Source organism: Salmo trutta, unplaced genomic scaffold (assembly GCF_901001165.1).
Source record: "Salmo trutta unplaced genomic scaffold, fSalTru1.1, whole genome shotgun sequence".
Taxonomy (NCBI): Eukaryota; Metazoa; Chordata; class Actinopteri; order Salmoniformes; family Salmonidae; genus Salmo; species Salmo trutta.
This window is the reverse complement of record NW_021822713.1, coordinates 9,167-36,931: the sequence shown is the minus strand read 5'-3', so window position 1 is coordinate 36,931 and position 27,765 is coordinate 9,167. Positions and strand designations below refer to the sequence as shown.

Here is a 27,765-nt window from a genome sequence, read left to right as displayed (position 1 = left end):
AGGGGATCCATGATCCACGGGGGGGAGAGAATCCATACAGTGTCTTTCTGAAATACAATCATTTTAAGGGCAGCGTTTTTGAAGGAAGTTCTGACTATGATATGTAGAGAATAGAGATTTGCCTGTTTGCACTGGGAGGTGGGGTATGATACAATAGCAAGGATAACGTTGTCAAGACTTCACTGTTTTCTGATCACGTGTTCACTTCCCTTAGTTGTGTTGAATACAGTTGTGTATACCTGTGTGTATACCTGTGTGTTTACCTGTGTGTTTACCTGTGTGTTTACCTGTGTGTATATCAAGTGTGTTTCAGTTGTTCTAGGTGGAATGCGTACTGCATGTTGTTTACCCATTCACTATTTCCTGTAGATATATGTACTCCACGGCTGTGTCCCAAATCACACCCTATTCCCTATATACAGTAGTTCTTCGGATGTGTCCCAAATCACACCCTATTCCCTATATACAGTAGTTCCACGTGTGTGTCCCAAATCACACCCTATTCCCTATATACAGTAGTTCCACGCTTGTGTCCCATATCACACCCTATTCCCTATATACAGTAGTACACTACTTTTGACTAGCGCCCATAGGGCTTTGTTCAAAAGTACCGCAGTATGTAGGGAGAGAAGGGTGCCATTTTTAAAACGTACCTCGCTTCAGTCACTATTCTGAGGCACATATGTTAAAGATGGACCCTCGTCCCCTTCCTCCTCTGTGAATGTGTTCTGGTCATTTAAACCCTGTTTTGAAATTATTTGAACCTTCTGGTAAAGATCACCTGTTTTTTTATTGTATGACACAGTGTTCTGCCTGCTGTTACGATGCCCGTTTTTTTAAAATGGAGAATTAAAGTTACTTTCTATTGTTACGATCTATCTGAGGACACGATGGCCGTATTATGAGACTGTGTGTGTCTGTGTGGACACAGGAGCGACGGCAAACTGTAACTAAATGGTTGTAATAATGCTTAATTGAAGTCTTATTTTAAGTGTTTTATCGTCATATGTTTCCCAAATGAATAAAAACATGAATAAAAACAACATCTTCAAGCATACAGTCGACTGTACCAATGTTATTCTTTCACTCAAATTGTGTTGGGTTACATTACCTTATGGCTCTAGTAGTAAACTGTCTCAATCTTTCACAGAATGCTACAGTCAGGACTAGTCGTCTTTCACAGAATGCTACAGTCAGGACTAGTCGTCTTTCACAGAATGCTACAGTCAGGAGTAGTCTTCTTTCACAGAATGCCACAGTCAGGACTAGTCTTCTTTCACAGAATGCTACAGTCAGGAGTAGTGTCTTTCATAGAATGCCACAGTCAGGAGTAGTCGTCTTTCACAGAATGCCACAGTCAGGACAAGTCGTCTTTAAAAACAATACATTGACAGCTCTCAGATCCGCACTCTGCTGTGGCCCGTGCGCATGTGATGGCTCTTTAACGGGGGGTCATAGCGGTTCTCAGAGTTTGGGTCACGTGCCAAGATAGGCTATGCCAGCCGGTAAGAGCCTCGACTGGGTTACCATAGCGTACCGCTTAGAGAGAGAGAGAGGTGTTGTTGATATTGTAAACCGCAAACCGGTGACAGGTATCGTCCCTTACGTCGTGTCCTTCCCATCTTACCTCCGGCCCTCCCCTTGATGGTGTGTATAAAAAGAGAATAGAAGATGACGCGAGGCTGAGTGAGTTTAACGGGAAGATGCTCCTCTTCAATGTGCCTGTGCTCCTTCTGCTATCGGTAGTAGGTAAAGATGCGGCTGACCTCCCCGCGACAGACGCGTCGCTTTTTCCGGACCTTGGGCTGCGTAGCGGTGGATTACCCGGTCCGTCGCTACCCGCTTCTCCGACCACCTCTCTAGACCGCTTCCAGGTCCAACCCCAGGAGGAGTATGCTTCGCCGGGTATTGCCTTGGCCCGGTCCGCAGAGGAACCGTCCGCGATCACGGAGGACGGCGGCGGAGAGTCGCACCGCCACGGCGGAGGGTTCCAGATGGTGCAGTGGGAATGGAGTTATGTACAGACGCCTTACGTTATCGCCATATGGATCCTGGTGGCCAGTGTCGCGAAAATCCGTAAGTGGACATCTGACCATATTTCTCTGAATGTACTGGCGTATAACCGGGTTACCAAGCAACCATTTGATCTTTGTGATATCCCGTAGTCTATAAAAGGTACTTTAGCAAACCTATAAATAGGACTATTACACATACAGGGCTGCCGTATATGCCCGAGATTTAATCTATTGACTATCGTAAACAATTTAAAACGTGTAGTTTTGATGTAACAGGAATGTCCAGCGACACTAAAGAGAAGTCCTTGTAGATGTATGGGTCAGCTAGGTATTTACAGGCTAGTTTTCCTTCACTTCTGAGCAGCCCCCTGCTACAGAGAGCTCTTTCAGTATGATACTAGTGTAGCTGATCGATGATGACAGTATGCCTGTCATTGACTTGGGGGGGAAGAAACTATTCTGCTTTAGACCTCTGAGACATGATGTTTGAAACTCTTTCATTTCAAACATCACTTCATTTTAATTTCTCTCATTCTCTTTCTCTATTCAATGCTTCATCCTCCCTTCACGTCAAACTGGCCTCCCAGTCCCATAAACCCAGCCCTACTGGCCTCCCAGTCCCATAAACCCAGCCCTACTGGCCTCCCAGTCCCATAAACCCAGCCCTACTGTTCTCCCAGTCCCAGATACCCAGCCCTACTGGCCTCCCAGTCCCAGATACCCAGCCCTACTGGCCTCCCAGTCCCAGATACCCAGCCCTACTGGCCTCCCAGTCCCAGATACCCAGCCCTACTGGCCTCCCAGTCCCAGATACCCAGCCCTACTGGCCTCCCAGTCCCATAAACCCAGCCCTACTGGCCTCCCAGTCCCAGATACCCAGCCCTACCTGGCCTCCCAGTCCCAGATACCCAGCCCTACTGGCCTCCCAGTCCCAGATACCCCAGCCCTACTGGCCTCCCAGTCCCAGATACCCAGCCCTACTGGCCTCCCAGTCCCAGATACCCAGCCCTACTGGCCTCCCAGTCCCATAAACCCAGCCCTACTGGCCTCCCAGTCCCAGATACCCAGCCCTACTGGCCTCCCAGTCCCATAAACCCAGCCCTACTGGCCTCCCAGTCCCAGATACCCAGCCCTACTGGCCTCCCAGTCCCAGATACCCAGCCCTACTGGCCTCCCAGTCCCATAAACCCAGCCCTACTGGCCTCCCAGTCCCATAAACCCAGCCCTACTGGCCTCCCAGTCCCAGATACCCAGCCCTACTGGCCTCCCAGTCCCAGATACCCAGCCCTACTGGCCTCCCAGTCCCAGATACCCAGCCCTACTGGCCTCCCAGTCCCAGATACCCAGCCCTACTGGCCTCCCAGTCCCATAAACCCAGCCCTACTGGCCTCCCAGTCCCAGATACCCAGCCCTACTGGCCTCCCAGTCCCAGATACCCAGCCCTACTGGCCTCCCAGTCCCAGATACCCAGCCCTACTGGCCTCCCAGTCCCAGATACCCAGCCCTACTGGCCTCCCAGTCCCACTGGCCACCCAGCCCTACTGGCCTCCCAGTCCCAGATACCAGCCCCTACTAGGCCTCCCAGTCCCAGATACCCAGCCCCTACTGGCCTCCCAGTCCCATAAACCCCAGCCCTACTGGCCCTCCCAGTCCCAGAATAACCCAGCCCTACTGGCCTCCCAGTTCCCAGATACCCAGCCCTACTGGCCTCCCAGTCCCATAAACCCAGCCCTACTGGCCTCCCAGTCCCATAAACCCAGCCCTACTGGCCTCCCAGTCCATACCCAGCCCTACTGGCCCTCCCAGTCCCATACCTAACCCAGCCCTACTAGGCCTCCCAGTCCCATAAACCCAGCCCTACTGGCCTCCCAGTCCCATAAACCCAGCCCTACTGGCCTCCCAGTCCCATAACCCCAGCCCTACTGGCCTCCCAGTCCCAGATACCCAGCCCTACTGGCCTCCCAGTCCCAGATACCCAGCCCCTACTGGCCTCCCAGTCCCAGATACCCAGCCCTACTGGCCTCCCAGTCCCAGATACCCAGCCCTACTGGCCTCCCAGTCCCAGATACCCAGCCCTACTGGGCCTCCCAGTCCCAGATACCCAGCCCTACTGGGCCTCCCAGTCCCAGATACCCAGCCCTACTGGCCTCCCAGTCAACAGATACCCAGCCCCCTACTGCCTCCAGTCCCAATACCCAGCCCTACTGGCCTCCCAGTCCCAGATACCCAGCCATACTCGCCTCCCAGTCCCAGATACCCAGCCCTACTGGCCTCCCAGCCCTACTGGCCTCCCAGTCCCAGATACCCAGCCCTACTGGCCTCCCAGTCCCAGATACCCAGCCCTACTGGCCTCCCAGTCCCATAATTCCCAGCCCTACTGGCCTCCCAGTCCCATAAACCCAGCCCTACTGGCCTCCCAGTCCCAGATACCCAGCCCTACTGGCCTCCCAGTCCCATAAACCCAGCCCTACTGGCCTCCCAGTCCCATAAACCCAGCCCTACTGGCCTCCCAGTCCCATAAACCCAGCCCTACTGGCCTCCCAGTCCCAGATACCCAGCCCTACTGGCCTCCCAGTCCCAGATACCCAGCCCCTACTGGCCTCCCAGTCCCAGATACCCAGCCCTACTGGCCTCCCAGTCCCAGTATACCCAGCCCTACTGGCCTCCCAGTTCCCAGATACCCAGCCCTACTGGGCCTCCCCAGTCCAAGATACCCAGCCCGATACTGGCCTCCCAGTCCCAAGATACCCCGCCCTACTGGCCCTCCCAGTCCCAGATACCCAGCCCCTTACTGGCCTCCCAGTCCCAGCATACCCAGCCCTACTGGCCTCCCAAGTCCCAGATTACCCAGCCCCTACTGGCCTCCCAGTCCCAGATACCCAGCCCTACTGGCCTCCCAGTCCCAGATACCCAGCCCTACTGGCCTCCCAGTCCCATATACCCAGCCCTACTGGCCTCCCAGTCCCATAAACCCAGCCCTACTGGGCCTCCCAGTCCCAGATACCCAGCCCTACTGGGCCTCCCAGTCCCAGATACCCAGCCCTACTGGCCTCCCAGTCCCCAGATACCCAGCCCTACTGGCCTCCCAGTCCCAGATACCCAGCCCTACTGGCCTCCCAGTCCCAGATACCCAGCCCTACTGGCCTCCCAGTCCCAGATACCCAGCCCTACTGGCCTCCCAGTCCCAGATACCCAGCCCTACTGGCCTCCCAGTCCCAGATCCTACTGGCCTCCCAGTCCCAGATACCCAGCCCTACTGGCCTCCCAGTCCCAGATACCCAGCCCTACTGGCCTCCCAGTCCCATAAACCCAGCCCTACTGGCCTCCCAGTCCCATAAACCCAGCCCTACTGGCCTCCCAGTCCCAGATACCCGGCCCTACTGGCCTCCCAGTCCCATAAACCCAGCCCTACTGGCCTCCCAGTCCCATATAACCCAGCCCTACTGGCCTCCCAGTCCCATAAACCAGCCCTACTGGCCTCCCAGTCCCAGATACCCAGCCCTACTGGCCTCCCAGTCCCAGATACCCAGCCCTACTGGGCCTCCCAGTCCCAGATACCCAGCCCTACTGGCCTCCCAGTCCCAGATACCCAGCCCTACTGGCCTCCCAGTCCCAGATACCCAGCCCTACTGGGCCTCCCAGTCCCAGATACCCAGCCCTACTGGGCCTCCCAGTCCCAGATACCCAGCCCTACTGGCCTCCCAGTCCCAGATACCCAGCCCCTACTGGCCTCCCAGTCCCATAACCCAGCCCCTACTGGCCTCCCCAGTCCCAGATACCCAGCCCTACTGGCCTCCCAGGTCCCGATACCCAGCCCTACTGGCCTCCCAGTCCCATATAACCCAGCCCTACTGGCCTCCCAGTCCCAGATACCCAGCCCTACTGGCCTCCCAGTCCCAGATACCCAGCCCTACTGGCCTCCCAGTCCCATAAACCCAGCCCTACTGGCCTCCCAGTCCCATAAACCCAGCCCTACTGGCCTCCCAGTCCCAGATACCCAGCCCTACTGGCCTCCCAGTCCCATAAACCCAGCCCTACTGGCCTCCCAGTCCCATAAACCCAGCCCTACTGGCCTCCCAGTCCCATAAACCCAGCCCTACTGGCCTCCCAGTCCCAGATACCCAGCCCTACTGGCCTCCCAGTCCCAGATACCCAGCCCTACTGGCCTCCCAGTCCCAGATACCCAGCCCTACTGGCCTCCCAGTCCCAGATACCCAGCCCTACTGGCCTCCCAGTCCCAGATACCCAGCCCTACTGGGCCTCCCAGTCCCAGATACCCAGCCCTACTGGGCCTCCCAGTCCCAGATACCCCGCCCTACTGGCCTCCCAGTCCCAGATACCCAGCCCTACTGGCCTCCCAGTCCCAGATACCCAGCCCTACTGGCCTCCCAGTCCCAGATACCCAGCCCTACTGGCCTCCCAGTCCCAGATACCCAGCCCTACTGGCCTCCCAGTCCCAGATACCCAGCCCTACTGGCCTCCCAGTCCCATAAACCCAGCCCTACTGGGCCTCCCAGTCCCAGATACCCAGCCCTACTGGTCTCCCAGCCCTACTGGCCTCCCAGTCCTACTGGCCTCCCAGCCCTACTGGCCTCCCAGTCCCAGATACCCAGCCCTACTGGCCTCCCAGTCCCCAGATACCCAGCCCTACTGGCCTCCCAGTCCCAGATACCCAGCCCTACTGGCCTCCCAGTCCCAGATACCCAGCCCTACTGGCCTCCCAGTCCCAGATACCCAGCCCTACTGGCCTCCCAGTCCCAGATACCCAGCCCTACTGGCCTCCCAGTCCCAGATACCCAGCCCTACTGGCCTCCCAGTCCCAGATACCCAGCCCTACTGGCCTCCCAGTCCCATAAACCCAGCCCTACTGGCCTCCCAGTCCAGATACCCAGCCCTACTGGCCTCCCAGTCCCATAAACCCAGCCCTACTGGCCTCCCAGTCCCAGATACCCAGCCCTACTGGCCTCCCAGTCCCATAAACCCAGCCCTACTGGCCTCCCAGTCCCAGATACCCGGCCCTACTGGCCTCCCAGTCCCATAAACCCAGCCCTACTGGCCTCCCAGTCCCAGATACCCAGCCCTACTGGCCTCCCAGTCCCATAAACCCAGCCCTACTGGCCTCCCAGTCCCATAAACCCAGCCCTACTGGCCTCCCAGTCCCAGATACCCAGCCCTACTGGGCCTCCCAGTCCCAGGATACCCAGCCCCTACTGGCCACCCAGTCCCAGATACCCAGCCCTACTGGCCTCCCAGTCCCAGATACCCAGCCCCCTACTGGCCTCCCAGTCCCAGATACCCAGCCCTACTGGCCTCCCAGTCCTACTGGCCTCCCAGCCCCAGATACCCAGCCCTACTGGCCTCCCAGCCCCAGATACCCAGCCCTACTGGCCTCCCAGCCCCAGATACCCAGCCCTACTGGCCTCCCAGCCCCACTGGCCTCCCAGCCCCACTGGCCTCCCAGCCCCACTGGCCTCCCAGCTCTACTGGGCCTCCCAGTCCCAGATACCCAGCCCTACTGGCCTCCCAGTCCCAGATACCCAGCCCTACTGGCCTCCCAGTCCCAGATACCCAGCCCTACTGGCCTCCCAGTCCCATACTGGCCACCCAGCTCTACTGGCCTCCCAGTCCCAGATACCCAGCCCTACTGGCCTCCCAGTCCCAGATACCCAGCCCTACTGGCCTCCCAGCCACAGTGGCCCCTTTCTTAGAGAGAGAGTCATGGCATGTTCACACCCTCAGACCCCCCCCCCCCCCCCCCCCCACACACACACACACACACATTCTCTGGACTCACTGAGGTCCAGTACATGTTGAGTTGACTCTTACTGTGACCCTGACTCTCTGTCTAGCTATTGGACTCTCTGTGGACTCACTGAGGTCCAGTACATGTTGAGTTGACTCTTACTGTGACCCTGACTCTCTGTCTAGCTATTGGACTCTCTGTGGACTCGCTGGTTATGACCAGGGTTGGGTAGGTTACCTTCTATAATGTAACCCGTTACCTGTTCAAAATCAGTTGGATTACCCCAAACTCAGTAATGTAATCTGATTACATTCAGTTACTTTTAGATTACTTTTCCCTTTGAGAGGCATTAGAGGAAGACAAGAAAATATATGTTACCATTTGAACGACATCTATTGCAGGGTAAATCAATGTTAAAGTTTACATAGCCGGGTTGGTTATGTAGGGTTTATGGGTTGGTTATGTAGGGTTTATGGGTTGGTTATGTAGGGTTTATGGGTTGGTTATGTAGGGTTTATGGGTTGGTTATGTAGGGTTTACGGGTTGGTTATGTAGGGTTTACGGGTTGGTTATGTAGGGTTTATGGGTTGGTTATGTAGGGTTTATGGGTTGGTTATGTAGGGTTTATGGGTTGGTTATGTAGGCTTCTTCTAACCCATCGCTTTCTACTACATATAATAATAATACGATTAGATTATATCTTTACATTTAAAAACCAAAGTCTATCTGAATTCCAGTCATTACAATAAATGTCATACCCCTTTTATCTTCAAGAATAGGATTTATTGTTTGGTAAATTGTTTTACCTGAGCATAACCCCAAAACTAAGGATGTATTCGCCAGTCCTACGCCATTGTTTATGATCGTGTTGTCTTGGAGGACTGATTGGGCTCGTTGATTCAAGTTGAAAAATAAATGCTGTGTTCATGGAATGGCTTTGAGCACTACTGAAAAGTGCTGTTTACATGTGATAAATAAATGGCATATGCTGCATTTGTTACAGGCCTATTGTTGACCTTTTTGTTGGTGACATTGTGATATGTTTTGGTAAAAAGCTGAGGGACGGGCCTGGAGAAATGTAACCACTCTCAGATTAATAGACAGAGATATGGATGTAAGGACTGACCATCCATGATATCAACATTATAGTTATAACCATGTTATGAGGCTATACAGGACTGACCATCCATGATATCAACATTATAGTTATAACCATGTTATGAGGCTATACAGGACTGACCATCCATGATATCAACATTATAGTTATAACCATGTTATGAGGCGATACAGGACTGACCATCCATGATATCAACATCATAGTTATAACCATGTTATGAGGCTATACAGGACTGACCATCCATGACATCAACATTATAGTCATAACCATGTTATGAGGCGATACAGGACTGACCATCCACGACATCAACATTATAGTTATAACCATGTTATGAGGCTATACAGGACTGACCATCCATGATATCAACATTATAGTTATAACCATGTTATGAGGCTATACAGGACTGACCATCCATGATATCAACATTATAGTTATAACCATGTTATGAGGCGATACAGGACTGACCATCCATGATATCAACATCATAGTTATAACCATGTTATGAGGCTATACAGGACTGACCATCCATGACATCAACATTATAGTCATAACCATGTTATGAGGCGATACAGGACTGACCATCCACGACATCAACATTATAGTTATAACCATGTTATGAGGCGATACAGGACTGACCATCCACGATATCAACGTTATAGTTATAACCATGTTATGAGGCTATACAGGACTGACCATCCATGATATCAACGTTATAGTTATAACCATGTTATGAGGCTATACAGGACTGACCATCCATGATATCAACGTTATAGTTATAACCATGTTATGAGGCTATACAGGACTGACCATCCATGATATCAACATTATAGTTATAACCATGTTATGAGGCTATACAGGACTGACCACCCATGATATCAACGTTATAGTTATAACCATGTTATGGAGGTTATACAGGACTGACCATCCATGATATCAACATTATAGTTATAACCATGTTATGAGGCTATACAGGACTGACCATCCATGATATCAACATCATAGTTATAACCATGTTATGAGGCTATACAGGACTGACCATCCATGATATCAACATTATAGTTATAACCATGTTATGAGGCTATACAGGACTGACCATCCATGATATCAACATTATAGTTATAACCATGTTATGAGGTGATACAGGACTGACCATCCACGATATCAACATTATAGTTATAACCATGTTATGAGGCGATACAGGACTGACCATCCATGATATCAACATTATAGTTATAACCATGTTATGAGGCGATACAGGACTGACCATCCATGATATCAACATTATAGTTATAACCATGTTATGAGGCGATACAGGACTGACCATCCATGACATCAACATTATAGTTATAACCATGTTATGAGGCTATACAGGACTGACCATCCATGATATCAACATTATAGTTGTAACCATGTTATGAGGTGATACAGGACTGACCATCCACGATATCAACATTATAGTTATAACCATGTTATGAGGCTATACAGTGTTTGTTTACATTTACTTTGTTTACAAACATTGGAGTAAAACAAGCTTATATTTTGGGTTCTCATGGAGTTTGACATTTGAACTAAGCTCGAGGCATTTATTAGTTATATTCTTCAACAATCAATGGATATACATATATAATATGTGTATATATACACACAGTACCAGTCAAAAGCTTGGACACACCTACTCATTCCAGGGTTTTTCTTTATTTTTACTATTTTCTACATTGTAGAATAATAGTGAAGACATCACAACTATGAAATAACACATAGGGAATCATGTAGTAACCAAAAAAAGGTGTTAAACAAATCAAAATATATTTTATATTTGAGATTCTTCAAAGTAGCCACTCTTTGCCTTGATGACAGCTTTTGCACTGTCTTGGGCATTCTGTCAACCAGCGGTCTGGTTGGTCTCTGACATCACAGAGGTCTCTGACATCACAGCAGGCTCTGACATCACAGCGGTCTCTGACATCACAGCGGCCTCTGACATCACAGCGGTCTCTATCTTGTGGTCAGACTCGCTCAGGTGGAACAAACTGAATCCTGGGCCTTTTTTCAATGCTGATTTGAATGTCATTGTAAAAACAGAGAAATGTCAAAGATATTTTTTTTCTTGCAAACATCCTTTTCTGAATTTAAAAGTAATCCTCGAAGTAATCATCTACTTTTTCAAAAGTTTCTGTAATCGGATTACATTATTTTTAGCTGGTAATGTAACTGATTACAGTTACCATTTTTTGTGATCAATTACATGTAATTCGTTACTCCCCAACCCTGGTTATGACAAGGTGACAGATTACAGTACTACTGTACTTGTTGCCTGGCTACCCATCCACACTGTATGAATGCATCAATAGAGCAGCGAAATCAATTCAGGCTGTACCTGTACCAATACTACTACCTTCCTTACTGTACCTGTACCAATACTACTACCATCTCTACTGTATCAATACTACTACCATCTCTACTGTACCAATACTACTACCATCTCTACTGTACCAATACTACTACCATCTCTACTGTACCAATACTACTACCATCTCTACTATACCAATACTACTACCATCTCTACTCTACCAGTACTACTACCATCTCTACTATACCAATACTACTACCATCTCTACTGTACCTGTACCAATACTACTACCATCTTTACTGTACCAATACTACTACCATCTTTACTGTACCAATACTACTACCATCTCTACTGTACCTGTACCAATACTACTACCGTCTCTACTGTACCAATACTACTACCATCTCTACTGTACCAATACTACTACCATCTCTACTGTACCTGTACCAATACTACTGCCATCTTTACTGTACCAATACTACTACCATCTCTACTGTACCTGTACCAATACTACTACCATCTCTACTGTACCAATACTACTACCATCTCTACTGTACCGTACCAATACTACTACCATCTCTACTGTACCAATACTACTACCATCTCTACTGTACCAATACTACTACCATCTCTACTGTACCTGTACCAATACTACTACCATCTCTACTGTACCAATACTACTACCGTCTCTACTGTACCAATACTACTACCATCTTTACTGTACCAATACTACTACCATCTCTACTGTACCTGTACCAATACTACTACCATCTCTACTGTACCAATACTACTACCATCTCTACTGTACCTGTACCAGTACTACTACCATCTCTACTATACCAATACTACTACCATCTCTACTGTACCTGTACCAGTACTACTACCATCTTTACTGTACCAATACTACTACCATCTCTACTGTACCAGTACTACTACCATCTCTACTGTACCTGTACCAATACTACTACCATCTCTACTGTACCTGTACCAATACTACTACCATCTCTACTATACCAATACTACTACCATCTCTACTGTACCTGTACCAATACTACTACCATCTTTATTGTACCAATACTACTACCATCTCTACTGTACCTGTACCAATACTACAACATCTCTACTGTACCTGTACCAATACTACAACATCTCTACTGTACCTGTACCAATACTACTACCATCTCTACTGTACCAATACTACTACCATCTCTACTGTACCAATACTACTACCGTCTCTACTGTACCAGTACCAATACTACTACTACCATCTCTACTGTATTTGTACCAATACTACTACCGTCTCTACTGTACCAATACTACTACCATCTCTACTGTACCAATACTACTACCGTCTCTACTGTACCAATACTACTACCGTCTCTACTGTACCAATACTACTACCATCTCTACTGTACCAATACTACTACCATCTCTACTGTACCAATACTACTACCGTCTCTACTGTACCAATACTACTACCGTCTCTACTGTACCAGTACTACTACCGTCTCTACTGTACCAGTACTACTACCATCTCTACTGTACCAGTACTACTACCATCTCTACTGTACCAGTACTACTACCATCTCTACTGTACCAGTACTACTACCATCTCTACTGTACCAATACTACTACCATCTCTACTGTACCAATACTACTACTATCTCTACTATACCAATACTACTACCATCTGTACTGTATTTGTACCAATACTACTACCATCTCTACTCACCCTGCTACAGTACACTGACCCAGTGACGACAACAAGAATGTGACCTCAGGGACAGAAGGGGCTCACTAAGGGACCACAGTATGACACTTGACATCACATACTGAGAGAGTGACTTACTGACATAACACAGAGAGAGAGAGAGAGAGAGAGAGAGAACTTCTTATTCAAATCAAACATTATTAGTCACATGCGCCGAATACAACAGGTGTAGTAGACCTCACAGTGAAATGCTGAATACAACAGGTGTAGTAGACCTTACAGTGAAATGCTGAATACAACAGGTGTAGTAGACATCACAGTGAAATGCTGAATACAACAGGTGTAGACCTTTACAGTGAAATGCTGAATACAACAGGTGTAGTAGACCTTACAGTGAAATGCTGAATACAACAGGTGTAGACCTTTACAGTGAAATGCTGAATACAACAGGTGTAGACCTTTACAGTGAAATGCTGAATACAACAGGTGTAGACCTTTACAGTGAAATGCTTACTAACAAGCCCTTAACCAACAATGCAGTTTTAATAAAATACCTTTAAAAAAAAGTAAGAAATAAGAATAACAAATAATTAAAGGGCAGCGGTAAGGCGGTTGCCTTACTGACCTCACAAGCAGGTGCTAAAATATGAAATAAGTATTGAATTGATGGCACCAGACTGTCCCCACCTGCCCGACTGTCCCCCACCTGCCCGACTGTCCCCCACCTGCCCGACTGTCCCCCACCTGCCCGACTGTCCCCCACCTGCCCGACTGTCCCCCACCTGCCCGACTGTCCCCCACCTGCCCGACTGTCCCCACCTGTCCGACTGTCCCCACCTGTCCGACTGTCCCCATCCTGCCCGACTGTCCCCCATCTGCCCGACTGTCCCCATCTGCCCGACTGTCCCCATCTGTCCGACTGTCCCCATCTGCCCGACTGTCCCCCATCTGCCCGACTGTCCCCCACCTGCCCGACTGTCCCCCACCTGCCCGACTGTCCCCCACCTGCCCGACTGTCCCCCACCTGCCCGACTGTCCCCACCTGTCCGACTGTCCCCATCTGTCCGACTGTCCCCCACCTGCCCGACTGTCCCCCACCTGCCCGACTGTCCCCCACCTGTCCGACTGTCCCCCACCTGTCCGACTGTCCCCCACCTGTCCGACTGTCCCCCACCTGCCCGACTGTCCCCCACCTGCCCGACTGTCCCCCACCTGCCCGACTGTCCCCCACCTGCCCGACTGTCCCCCACCTGCCCGACTGTCCCCCACCTGCCCGACTGTCCCCACCTGCCGACTGTCCCCCATCTGCCCAACTCCTTCGATATGTCACTTCTCTCTCTCTGTCCCTCTATCCTCTCTCTCTGTCCCTCTATCCTCTCTCTCTGTCCCTCTATCCTCTCTCTCTGTTCCTCTATCCTCTCTCTCTGTCCCTCTATCCTCTCTCTCTGTCCCTCTATCCTCTCTCTCTGTCCCTCTATCCTCTCTCTCTGTCCCTCTATCCTCTCTCTCTGTCCCTCTATCCTCTCTCTCTGTTCCTCTATCCTCTCTCTCTGTCCCTCTATCCTCTCTCTCTCTGTCACTTTCACAATGTCCTCCAATCTGCTCAATGCAGCCCAGCGGTCTGGAACTTTCCTTCTCTCTCCCTGCAGTGTTTATCCCTCTCTCTCCCTGCAGTGGTTCTCCCTCTCTCCCTGCAGTGGTTCTCCCTCTCTCTCCCTGCAGTGGTTCTCCCTCTCTCCCTGCAGTGGTTCTCCCTCTCTCCCCCTGCAGTGTTTCTCCCTCTCTCTCCCTGCTGTGTTTCTCCCTCTCTCTCCCTGCAGTGGTTCTCCCTCTCTCTCCCTGCAGTGGTTCTCCCTCTCTCTCCCTGCAGTGGTTCTCCCTCTCTCTCCCTGCAGTGTTTCTCCCTCTCTCTCCCTGCAGTGTTTCTCCCTCTCTCTCCCTGCAGTGTTTCTCCCTCTCTCTCCCTGCAGTGGTTCTCCCTCTCTCTCCCTGCAGTGGTTCTCCCTCTCTCTCTCTCTCTGTGTGTGTGTGTGTGTCACCAGCTCACTCAGTCTTCGTACAGAAGCTCTCAGAAGAAGAGAGGTGCTTCAGTCTTTCTACATCTATTTCAGCAGCAGAGACTGGTCCCGAATGGCTCCCTATTCCCTTTATAGTGCACTGCTTTAGACCAGGGTCCAGAGGGTTAAACACAGGGCACTGCTTTAGACCAGGGTCCAGAGGGTTAAACACAGGGCACTGCTTTAGACCAGGGTCCAGAGGGTTAAACACAGGGCACTGCTTTAGACCAGGGTCCAGAGGGTTAAACACAGGGCACTGCTTTAGACCAGGGTCCAGAGGGTTAAACACAGGGCACTGCTTTAGACCAGGGTCCAGAGGGTTAAACACAGTTCACCGCTTTAGACCAGGGTCCAGAAAGTTAAACACAGTGCACTGCTTTAGACCAGGGTCCAGAGGGTTAAACACTGCTTTAGACCAGGGTCCAGAGGGTTAAACACAGGGCACTGCTTTAGACCAGGGTCCAGAGGGTTAAACACAGTGTACTGCTTTAGAGCAGGGTCCAGGTGGTTAAACACAGTGCACTGCTTTAGACCAGGGTCCAGAGGGTTAAACACAGTGCACTGCTTTAGACCAGGGTCCAGGTGGTTAAACACAGGGTACTGCTTTAGACCAGGGTCCAGAGGGTTAAACACAGTGCACTGCTTTAGACCAAGGTCCAGAGGGTTAAACACAGGGCACTGCTTTAGACCAGGGTCCAGAGGGTTAAACACAGTGTACTGCTTTAGACCAGGGTCCAGAGGGTTAAACACAGTGTACTGCTTTAGACCAGGGTCCAGAGGGTTAAACACAGTGTACTGCTTTAGAGCAGGGTCCAGGTGGTTAAACACAGTGCACTGCTTTAGACCAGGGTCCAGAGGGTTAAACACAGTGCACTGCTTTAGACCAGGGTCCAGGTGGTTAAACACAGGGCACTGCTTTAGACCAGGGTCCAGAGGGTTAAACACAGTGCACTGCTTTAGACCAAGGTCCAGAGGGTTAAACACAGGGCACTGCTTTAGACCAGGGTCCAGAGGGTTAAACACAGTGTACTGCTTTAGACCAGGGTCCAGAGGGTTAAACACAGTGTACTGCTTTAGACCAGGGTCCAGAGGGTTAAACACAGTGTACTGCTTTAGACCAGGGTCCAGAGGGTTAAACACTGCTTTAGACCAGGGTCCAGAGGGTTAAACACAGTGCACTGCTTTAGACCAGGGTCCAGAGGGTTAAACACAGTGCACTGCTTTAGACCAGGGTCCAGAGGGTTAAACACAGGGCACTGCTATAGACCAGGGTCCAGAGGGTTAAACACTGCTTTAGACCAGGGTCCAGAGGGTTAAACACTGCTTTAGACCAAGGTCCAGAGGGTTAAACACAGGGCACTGCTTTAGACCAGGGTCCAGAGGGTTAAACACAGTGTACTGCTTTAGACCAGGGTCCAGAGGGTTAAACACAGTGTACTGCTTTAGACCAGGGTCCAGAGGGTTAAACACAGGGCACTGCTTTAGACCAGGGTCCAGAGGGTTAAACACAGTGTACTGCTTTAGACCAGGGTCCAGAGGGTTAAACACAGTGTACTGCTTTAGACCAGGGTCCAGAGGGTTAAACACAGTGTACTGCTTTAGACCAGGGTCCAGAGGGTTAAACACTGCTTTAGACCAGGGTCCAGAGGGTTAAACACAGTGCACTGCTTTAGACCAGGGTCCAGAGGGTTAAACACAGTGCACTGCTTTAGACCAGGGTCCAGAGGGTTAAACACAGGGCACTGCTATAGACCAGGGTCCAGAGGGTTAAACACTGCTTTAGACCAGGGTCCAGAGGGTTAAACACAGGGCACTGCTTTAGACCAGGGTCCAGAGGGTTAAACACAGTGTACTGCTTTAGACCAGGGTCCAGAGGGTTGAACACAGTGCAATGCTTTAGACCAGGGTCCAGAGGGTTAAACACAGGGCACTGCTTTAGACCAGGGTCCAGAGGGTTAAACACAGGGCACTGCTTTAGACCAGGGTCCAAATCAGGACTAGAGAGTCATTAGGGACATACATAGCCATCTAGGTCTATTGATTAACAGTGAAAGGCTCTGGTGATGTGGAGAGAGAGAGAGAGAGATGAGTCCTCAGAATCACATTATGTTTAAGCACCTGGACGATGTGAGATGTTCTACTGAACGCCAGCTTCTAATGCAGAAAGACATTTGGTGGTGTGCCTTATATAGTGCTCTACTTTTGACAAGAAATCGTCCCCTATATATAGGGAATAGGGTGCCATTTGGGATATACCCTGTGAGATGCTGTCCTGAATAGCAGCTCCTAAATACATCAAGGTGTTTATGTAATGACAGAGGGTGTGGGTGGATGTTCTCTACAGTGAGGTGCTGTCCGCCAAAAACACCTACGGTGGTGCTTACTGTGCATTATGGGACCTGGTCAAATGTAGTGCATTATGGGACCTGGTCAAATGTAGTGCATTATGGGACCTGGTCAAATGTAGTGCATTATGGGACCTGGTCAAATGTAGTGCATTATGGGACCTGGTCAAATGTAGTGCATTATGGGACCTGGTCAGATGTAGTGCATTATGGGACCTGGTCAGATGTAGTGCATTATGGGACCTGGTCAAATGTAGTGCATTATGGGACCTGGTTAAATGTAGTGCATTCTGGGACCTGGTCAAATGTAGTGCATTATGGGACCTGGTCAAATGTAGTGCATTATGGGACCTGGTCAAATGTAGTGCATTATGGGACCTGGTCAGATGTAGTGCATTATGGGACCTGGTCAAATGTAGTGCATTATGGAACCTGGTCAAATGTAGTGCATTATGGGACCTGGTCAAATGTAGTGCATTATGGGACCTGGTCAAATGTAGTGCATTATGGGACCTGGTCAAATGTAGTGCATTATGGGACCTGGTCAAATGTAGTGCATTATGGGACCTGGTCAAATGTAGTGCATTATGGGACCTGGTCAAATGTAGTGCACTATTTATTTAAAAATATATATTTTACCTTTATTTAACTAGTTAGTTAAGAACAAATTATTATTTTCAATGACGGCCTAGGAACGGTGGGTTAACTTCCTTGTTCAGGGGGCAGAATGACAGATTTGTACCTTGTCAGCTCTGGGATTTGATCTTGCAACCTTTCGGTTACTAGTCCAACGCGCTAACCACTAGGCTACCTGCCTCCCCACTCTAACCACTAGGCTACCTGCCGCCCCTCCACTCTAACCACTAGGCTACCTGCCGCCCCTCCACTCTAACCACTAGGCTACCTGCCGTCCCTCCACTCTAACCACTAGGCTACCTGCCGTCCCTCCACTCTAACCACTAGGCTACCTGCCGTCCCTCCACTCTAACCACTAGGCTACCTGCCGTCCCTCCACTCTAACCACTAGGCTACCTGCCGTCCCTCCACTCTAACCACTAGGCTACCTGCCGTCCCTCCACTCTAACCACTATAAAGAGAGAAGCTTGCCATTTGGGATGTAATCTGTTGTCAGGGTATTTGACCTTTTGGATGTCATTCTGACCTCATGTTGCCGTGGTTACCTCAGGAGGGCAGCTAATAGACAGTCGTGAATAGGGCACCTCAACAAAACCTAGGAGATTTGGCATGGGTCCTCAGATCCTCAAAAGGTTTTACAGCTGCACCATCGAGAGCATCCTGACTGGTTGCATCACTACCTGGTTTGGCAACAGTTCAGCCTCCGACCGCAAGGCGCTACAGAAGGTAGTGCGTACGGCCCAGTACATCACCGGGGCCAAGCTCCCTGCCATCCAGGACCTCTATACCAGGCGGTGTCAGAGGAAAGCCCTAAAAATTGTCAAAGCCTCCAGTCTCTAGACTGTTCTCTCACCTGGTCAGGTGTAGTGCATTATGGGACCTGGTCAGATGTATTCGGCACATGTGGTAAATAACATTTGATTTGATTTTAGTAAGAAGTTCTTTCTCTTCTATCTCTCTACTCTCTGTCCCTCTATCCTCTCTCTCTTCTCTCTCTCTACTCTCTGTCCCTCTATCCTCTCTCTCTTCTCTCTCTCTACTCTCTGTCCCTCTATCCTCTCTCTCTCTCTTCTATCTTTCTCTACTCTCTGTCCCTCTATCCTCTCTCTCTGTCCCTCTTTCCTCTCTCTCTCTGTCCCTCTATCCTCTCTCTCTCTTCTCTCTCTCTACTCTCTGTTCCTCTATCCTCTCTCTCTGTCCCTCTATCCTCTCTCTCTGTCCCTCTATCCTCTGTCCTCCCTCTCTGTCCCTCTATCCTCTCTCTCTTCTCTCTCTCTACTCTCTGTCCCTCTATCCTCTCTCTCTTCTCTCTCTCTACTCTCTGTCCCTCTATCCTCTCTCTCTCTCTTCTATCTTTCTCTACTCTCTGTCCCTCTATCCTCTCTCTCTGTCCCTCTTTCCTCTCTCTCTCTGTCCCTCTATCCTCTCTCTCTCTTCTCTCTCTCTACTCTCTGTTCCTCTATCCTCTCTCTCTGTCCCTCTATCCTCTCTCTCTGTCCCTCTATCCTCTGTCCTCCCTCTCTGTCCCTCTATCCTCTCTCTCTTCTCTCTCTCTACTCTCTGTCCCTCTATCCTCTCTCTCTTCTCTCTCTCTACTCTCTGTCCCTCTATCCTCTCTCTCTCTCTTCTATCTTTCTCTACTCTCTGTCCCTCTATCCTCTCTCTCTGTCCCTCTTTCCTCTCTCTCTCTGTCCCTCTATCCTCTCTCTCTCTTCTCTCTCTCTACTCTCTGTTCCTCTATCCTCTCTCTCTGTCCCTCTATCCTCTCTCTCTGTCCCTCTATCCTCTCCCTCTCCTCTCTCTCTATCTACTCTCTCTCCCTCTATATTCTGTCTCTCTACTCGTCTATCTATGTTCTCTCTTTGCTTTCTCTCTCCCCCTCCCTCTCTCATCTTCTATCTCTCCTCCTCTCTTATCTTCTATCTCTCTCCCTCTATCTCTCTCTCTCGCCATGTCTATTTCTATCTCTCTATTCGTGTCTTCTCTCTCTCCTCTATTGGCATGATAAGTCAGTAAGTGACATTGCCAAAGAAAGGAGAACACAGAGAGAACACAGTGTAGTTAATTATAGTCCTCATTGACTCCTACATTATGCAGTTCTACCTTCCTCTGTTCGGCCTGTACCTGAATCAGTCTCTCTGGGGTTTAGCAGAGTGAATCAGTCTCTCTGGGGTTTAGCAGAGGGAATCAGTCTCTCTGGGGTTTAGCAGAGTGAATCAGTCTCTCTGGGGTTTAGCAGTTTTTCTCCACACTGCCATATAGTGGACCCCACACTGCCGTATAGTGGACCCCACACTGCCGTATAGTGGACCCCACACTTCACAGCCATATAGTGGACCCCACACTCCACTGCCATATAGTGGACCCCATACTCCACTGCCATATAGTGGACCCCATACTCCACTGCCATATAGTGGACCCCACACTCCCACTGCCATATAGTGGACCCCACACTTCACAGCCATATAGTGGACCCCACACTCCACTGCCATATAGTGGACCCCACACTTCACTGCCATATAGTGGACCCCACACTCCACTGCCATATAATGGACCCCACACTCCACTGCAGTATAGAACTGATCAGTGTATTAGAGGAGGAGGGGGTAGCAGTATAGAGCTGATCAGTGTATTAGAGGAGGAGGGGGCAGCAGTATAGAGCTGATCAGTGTATTAGAGGAGGAGGGGGGCAGCAGTATAGAGCTGATCAGTGTATTAGAGGAGGAGGGGGCAGCAGTATAGAGCTGATCAGTGTATTAGAGGAGGAGGGGGCAGCAGTATAGAGCTGATCAGTGTATTAGAGGAGGAGGGGGCAGCAGTATAGAGCTGATCAGTGTATTAGAGGAGGGGGCAGCAGTATAGAGCTGATCAGTGTATTAGAGGAGGAGGATGCAGCAGTATAGAGCTGATGAGTGTATTAGAGGAGGAGGGGGTGTGGAGCAGCCTGGCCACCCTGCTGTAGTCCATTGTGAACAACCTCACACACACACACACACACACCCAGCCACCCAGTTCACACACACACACAAACACCCAGTTCACACACACACACACACCCAGCCACCCAGCAGTGCTAGTTGTGATAGTGAAGATGTAATCCAGAAGCAGGTCCCAGTTCTGTTGCTGAATATCATTATGGACCTGTTCCTCTTTATGGAGCTACTGGCCCACACACAAATGTGTTTTTTATGTGTCCTTAGAAATGTGTTTTTTATGTGTCCTTAGAAATGTGGTTTTTATGTGTCCTTAGAAATGTGATTTAATTTGTTGTTAGAAATGTGGTTTTATGTGTCCTTATAAATGTGGTTTTTATGTGTCCTTAGAAATGTGGTTTTTATGTGTCCTAAGAAATGTGGTTTTTATGTGTCCTTAGAAATGTGGTTTTTATGTGTCTTTATAAATGTGTTTTTTATGTGTCCTTATAAATGTGGTTTTTATGTGTCCTTAGAAATGTGGTTTCATTTGTCGTTAGAAATGTGGTTTTTATGTGTCGTTGCGTGTTTTATTATTTTATTTAACCCTTACTTAACGAGGCAAGTCATTATTTACAATGATGGCCAAACCCGGACGACGCTGGGCCAATTGTGCACCTCCCTATGGGACTCCCAATCACGGCTGGTTGTGATACAGCCTGGAATGGAACCAGGGTCTGTAGTGACACCTCTAGCACTGAGATGCAGTGCCTCAGACCGCTGTGATACAGCCTGGAATGGAACCAGGGTCTGTAGTACCTTAGACCGCTGTGATACAGCCTGGAATGGAACCAGGGTCTGTAGTACCTTAGACCGCTGTGATACAGCCTGGAATGGAACCAGGGTGTGTAGTACCTTAGACCGCTGTGATACAGCCTGGAATGGAACCAGGGTCTGTAGTACCTTAGACCGCTGTGATACAGCCTGGAATGGAACCAGGGTCTGTAGTACCTTAGACCGCTGTGATACAGCCTGGAATGGAACCAGGGTCTGTAGTACCTTAGACCGCTGTGATACAGCCTGGAATGGAACCAGGGTCTGTAGTACCTTAGACCGCTGTGATACAGCCTGGAATGGAACCAGGGTCTGTAGTACCTTAGACCGCTGTGATACAGCCTGGAATCGAACCGGTGTCTGTAGTACCTCAGACCGTCGCTCCACTCGTGGAGCCCCTAAATGTGGTTTAATGTGTAGTTATAACGTGTAGCTCTCAGGGGCAGCTGGTACTGTATATGACCATATGGAAATGTATATGGGGGCGTTTGGGTCCTTTAATGTGTGTGTGTGTGTGTGTGTGTGTGTGTGTGTGTGTGTGTGTGTGTGTGTGTGTGTGAACTGTGGGTGTTTGTGTTTGGGTCCTTTAGTGTGTGGGTGGGTGGGGGGGGCATATCAATGAATGCCTGCTGTGAGTCATCAGAGAGAGCAGAGATAGAACAGGCCCACACTAACACGCACACACACACACCAGGCACACACTAACACACACACACACACACACCAGGCACACACACACACACACACACACACACACACACACACACACACACACACACACAGTGGCCATGAGCTGAGCTCTACATGAGTGATGTCATACTGACTAGGCAGCACAGCTCTTATACCTCATTACGGCCTGATTACTGATTACCATAGTAACCCCTTACTGTTAGGGAACACCAGGAGGTTTCCATAGTAACCCCTTACTGTTAGGGAACACCAGGAGGTTTCCATAGTAACCCCTTACTGTTAAGGAACACCAGGAGGTTTCCATAGTAACCCCTTACTGTTAGGGAACACCAGTAGGTTTCCATAGTAACCCCTTACTGTTAGGGAACACCAGGAGGTTTCCATAGTAACCCCTTACTGTTAGGGAACACCAGTAGGTTTCCATAGTAACCCCTTACTGTTAGGGAACACCAGGAGGTTTCCATAGTAACCCCTTACTGTTAGGGAACACCAGGAGGTTTCCATAGTAACCCCTTACTGTTAGGGAACACCAGGAGGTTTCCATAGTAACCCCTTACTGTTAGGGAACACCAGGAGGTTTCCATAGTAACCCCTTACTCTTAGGGAATACCAGGAGGTTTCCATAGCAACCCCTTACTGTTAGGGAACACCAGTAGGTTTCCATAGTAACCCCTTACTGTTAGGGAACACCAGGAGGTTTCCATAGTAACCCCTTACTGTTAGGGAACACCAGGAGGTTTCCATAGTAACCCCTTACTGTTAGGGAATACCAGGAGGTTTCCATAGCAACCCCTTACTGTTAGGGAACACCAGGAGGTTTCCATAGTAACCCCTTACTGTTAGGGAACACCAGGAGGTTTCCATAGTAACTCCTTACTGTTAAGGAACACCAGGAGGTTTCCATAGTAACCCCTTACTGTTAGGGAACACCAGGAGGTTTCCATAGTAACCCCTTACTGTTAGGGAACACCAGGAGGTTTCCATAGTAACCCCTTACTGTTAGGGAACACCAGGAGGTTTCCATAGTAACCCCTTACTGTTAGGGAACACCAGGAGGTTTCCATAACAGGTCACACTGTCCACTCTGCCATGTAGCTCTACTGTGTGTGTGTGTGTGTGTGTGTGTGTGTGTGTGTGTGTGTGTGTGTGTCTGTCCTACATTTCGTCAGCGTCTCAGTCTCAACACGTGTTCCATACAATACAGGCTTAAGCACAAAGCACAGGGATTTAAAATTCAGAGTGTTTTCTATCCAAACCTGAACAATAATATGCATATTCTAGCTTCTGAGTTGGTGTAGGAGGCAGTTAAAAATGGGCACATATTTTTTTCCAAAATTCTCAATACTGCCCCCTAGCCCAAACAGGTTAATATAGTCTGAATACTGGTCCATAATGTAGATGTATAGTTGTAATACTACATAAACCTACGTTATGAGGACGTTGTATTGAACATCCACACGGGGCAGAGTTCACAGTGGTGCAGAGCGCTCAACATACCATTTCTCCACACGACACTTTGAATTCCATCTCCAAGGGAACCCACTTCATCTATCTCTCTGTTCGGCTTCCTGCTCTTCTGTCTTCATTTTGGAATTGTTTCGTAATGCAGCAGATGGCTGTCTGGGGTCTTGGCGACAGTGGTGAGAACAGACTGATAACTGATATACTGTAGCTGATGTGATAGTGTTGACAGTGCTGATGGCGGAAAAAACCTACAATATCTTCGGAAAGTATTCAGACCCCTTGACTTTTTCTACATTTTGTTATGTTACAGCCTTATTCTAAAATTGATACAATATTTTTTTTAAATCATCAATCTACACACAATACCCCATAATGAAATCACAATACCCCATAATGACATCACAATAACCCATAATGACATCACAATACCCCATAATGACAAAGCGAAAACATGTTTTTAGAAATGTTTGCAAATGTATTAAAAATACAAATCTGAAATACCTTATTTACATAAGTATGGTGCATCCTGTTTCCATTGATCATCCTTGAGAGCCTGGTACTATCTGATGGGATTATACTGGGCCTGGTACTATCTGATGTGATTCTGCTGGGCCTGGTACTATCTGATGTAATTATTCTGGGCCTGGTACTATCTGATGTGATTCTACTGGGCCTGGTACTATCTGATGGGATTCTACTGGGCCTGGTACTATCTGATGTAATTATTCTGGGCCTGGTACTATCTGATGTGATTCTACTGGGCCTGGTACTATCTGATGGGATTCTACTGGGCCTGGTACTATCTGATGTGGTTCTACTGGGCCTGGTACTGGGCCTGGTACTATCTGATGGGATTATACTGGGCCTGGTACTATCTGATGTGATTCTGCTGGGCCTGGTACTATCTGATGTGATTCTACTGGGCCTGGTACTATCTGATGTAATTATTCTGGGTCTGGTACTGGGCCTGGTACTATCTGATGTGATTCTATTGGGCCTGGTGTTATCTGATGTGATTCTACTGGGCCTGGTGTTATCTTATGTGATTCTACTGGGCCTGGTACTATCTGATGGGATTCTACTGGGCCTGGTACTATCTGATGGGATTCTACTGGGCCTGGTACTATCTGATGTGGTTCTACTGGGCCTGGTACTATCTGATGTAATTATTCTGGGCCTGGTACTATCTGATGTGATTCTACTGGGCCTGGTAATGGGCCTGGTACTATCTGATGGGATTATACTGGGCCTGGTACTATCTGATGTGATTCTGCTGGGCCTGGTACTATCTGATGTGATTCTGCTGGGCCTGGTACTATCTGATGTAATTATTCTGGGCCTGGTACTATCTGATGTAATTATTCTGGGCCTGGTACTATCTGATGGGATTCTACTGGGCCTGGTACTATCTGATGTAATTATTCTGGGCCTGGTACTGGGCCTGGTACTATCTGATGTGATTCTACTGGGCCTGGTGTTATCTGATGTGATTCTACTGGGCCTGGTGTTATCTGATGTGATTCTACTGAGCCTGGTACTATCTGATGGGATTCTACTGGGCCTGGTACCATCTGATGGGATTATGCTGGGCCTGGTACTATCTGATGGGATTATACTGGGCCTGGTACTATCTGATGGGATTCTACTGGGCCTGGTACTATCTAAAGTGATTCTGCTGGGCCTGGTACTATCTGATGTGATTCTGCTGGGCCTGGTACTATCTGATGGGATTCTACTGGGCCTGGTACTATCTGATGTGTTTCTACTGGGCCTGGTACTATCTGATGTGTTTCTACTGGGCCTGGTACTATCTGATGTGATTCTACTGTGTTCCTCTCCTCTCTCCTGTCCTCTCCTCTCTCCTCTCTCCTCTCACCTTTCCTCTCCTCTCTTCTCCTGTCCTCTCTCCTCTCCTTTTCTCTCCTTTCCTCTCCTGTCCTCTCCTTATCTCTCCTCTCTCCTCTTCTGTCCTGTCCTCTCCTCGCTCCTCTCCTGTCCTCTCCTCTCTCCTCTCCTGTCCTCTCCTCTCTCCTCTCCTGTCCTCTCCTCTCTCCTCTCCTGTCCTCTCCTTATCTCTCCTCTCCTCTCTCCTGTCCCCTCCTCTCCTGTCCTCTCCTCTCTCCTTTCCTCTCCTGTCCTCTCTCCTGTCCTCTAATCTCTCCTTTCCTCTCCTGTTTGCTCTCCTCCTCTCCTTACCTCTCCTCTCTCCTCCCCTTACCTCTCCTCTCTCCTCCCCTTACCTCGCCTCTCTCCTCTCCTGTCCTTTCCTCTCCTCTCTCCTGTCCCCTCTTCTCTCTCCTTTCCTCTCCTGTCCTCTCTCCTTTGTCCTCTCCTTTCCTCTCCTTTCTCCTCTCCTTTCGTCTCCTCTCCAGTGTTCCACTTCTCCCAGCGGTTCACCACGGTGGTTCCAGAGAGCTGTATGTTGATCTTACTGGGCCTGGTACTGGGTGGCATAGTACTGCTGACCAGTAAGAAACAGCTGTACCAGCTAGAGCCTGGCCTCTTCTTCCTCTTCCTCCTGCCCACCATCGTCGGTAGGTGGATCTCAACTGCATTTCCCTTGATTCCTCACAAGTTAGCAGGTCATTGTCCCGTGTACTCTGTATCCTGTGCATATGACAGATAATTATTTGATTTGATTTAGGTGACGCCGGGTATTTCATGCCCGCGAGGCTCTTCTTTGACAACCTGGGAGCCATCCTACTGTATGCTGTGGTGGGAACTCTCTGGAACGCATTCTGTACCGGCTTCTGCCTCTACGGGGTTAAACTTATGGGGATCATAGGTGAGTCGAGCCGCCTAGGGGGTCAGAGATGAGTCGAGCCGCCTGGGGGGTCAGAGGTGAGTCGAGCCGCCTGGGGGATCATAGGTGAGTCGAGCCGCCTGGGGGGTCAGAGGTGAGTCGAGCCGCCTGGGGGGTCAGAGGTGAGTCGAGCCGCCTGGGGGGTCAGAGGTGAGTCGAGCCTCCTAGGGGGGTCAGAGGTGAGTCGAGCCTCCTGGGGGGGTCAGAGGTGAGTCAAGCCGCCTGGGGGGGGTCAGAGGTGAGTCGAGCCGCCTGGGGGGTCAGAGGTGAGTCGAGCCGCCTGGGGGGTCAGAGGTGAGTCGAGCCTCCTGGGGGGGGTCAGAGGTGAGTCAAGCCGCCTGGGGGGGTCAGAGATGAGTCAAACCGCCTGGGGGGGTCAGCGGTGAGTTAAACCGCCTGGGGAGTCAGAGGTGAGTCAAGCCGCTGGGGGTCAGAGGTGAGTCGAGCTGTTACCCCCATCCATCCCTCCCACTATTTGGGAAACTTTGTCACATTTGTTGTTGTCTGAGTGAGAGAAATGCTGTAAACCGAGAGACGTCTATGTGTCCTGAAAGAAGAGATGTTGAGGATTAGATGAAAGGCTGCTTTGATGTCGTACAAAGCCAACGACCTGTCAGTCCAAATGTCCACTTCACATTTCAGCCTGCTGCGCTTTGAAAACTCACGTCTCTTTACAGTGTCAACGTTTATGATCGTTACGTTTGATCTGCCGTTACGAGGATGCCATGTGTGATAGCCTGGGTTGTCCTGAACAGGAAATTACCCGCCGAACGCGCACTTGAATGCACTCAGGAACCTCTAATGCTTTGGGGTTCTGAGCAAATTTTAGGTCTTGTGAGCGGAAACTTGAACGTTGTGAGAATTTTGTGTAACTTCCTGCACGCATTTACAGTAACCAATAGGCTGTACCCTTACAGTTTTAGACAGTAGCCAATAGGCTGAACCCTTACAGTTTTAGACAGTAGCCAATAGGCTGAACCCTGACAGTTTTAGACAGTAGCCAATAGCCTGAACCCTTACAGTTTCCGTAACCAATAGGCTGAACCCTTACTGTTTTAGACAGTAGCCAATAGGCTGAACCCTTACAA

General features: G+C 49.6%; 1 protein-coding gene across 1 annotated transcript; it reads left to right on the top strand.

Moving 5' to 3' along the window:
- On the top strand, positions 1–26,659 carry LOC115183976 (sodium/hydrogen exchanger 5; the record flags this gene model as incomplete). The annotated part of the gene is made up of 3 exons (XM_029744964.1): positions 1–2,076; positions 26,247–26,408; positions 26,519–26,659. Coding segments are annotated over exons 1-3 (676 nt in total), but the record flags the coding sequence as incomplete, so codon positions are not given.
- Positions 26,660–27,765: the final 1,106 nt, after the last annotated feature.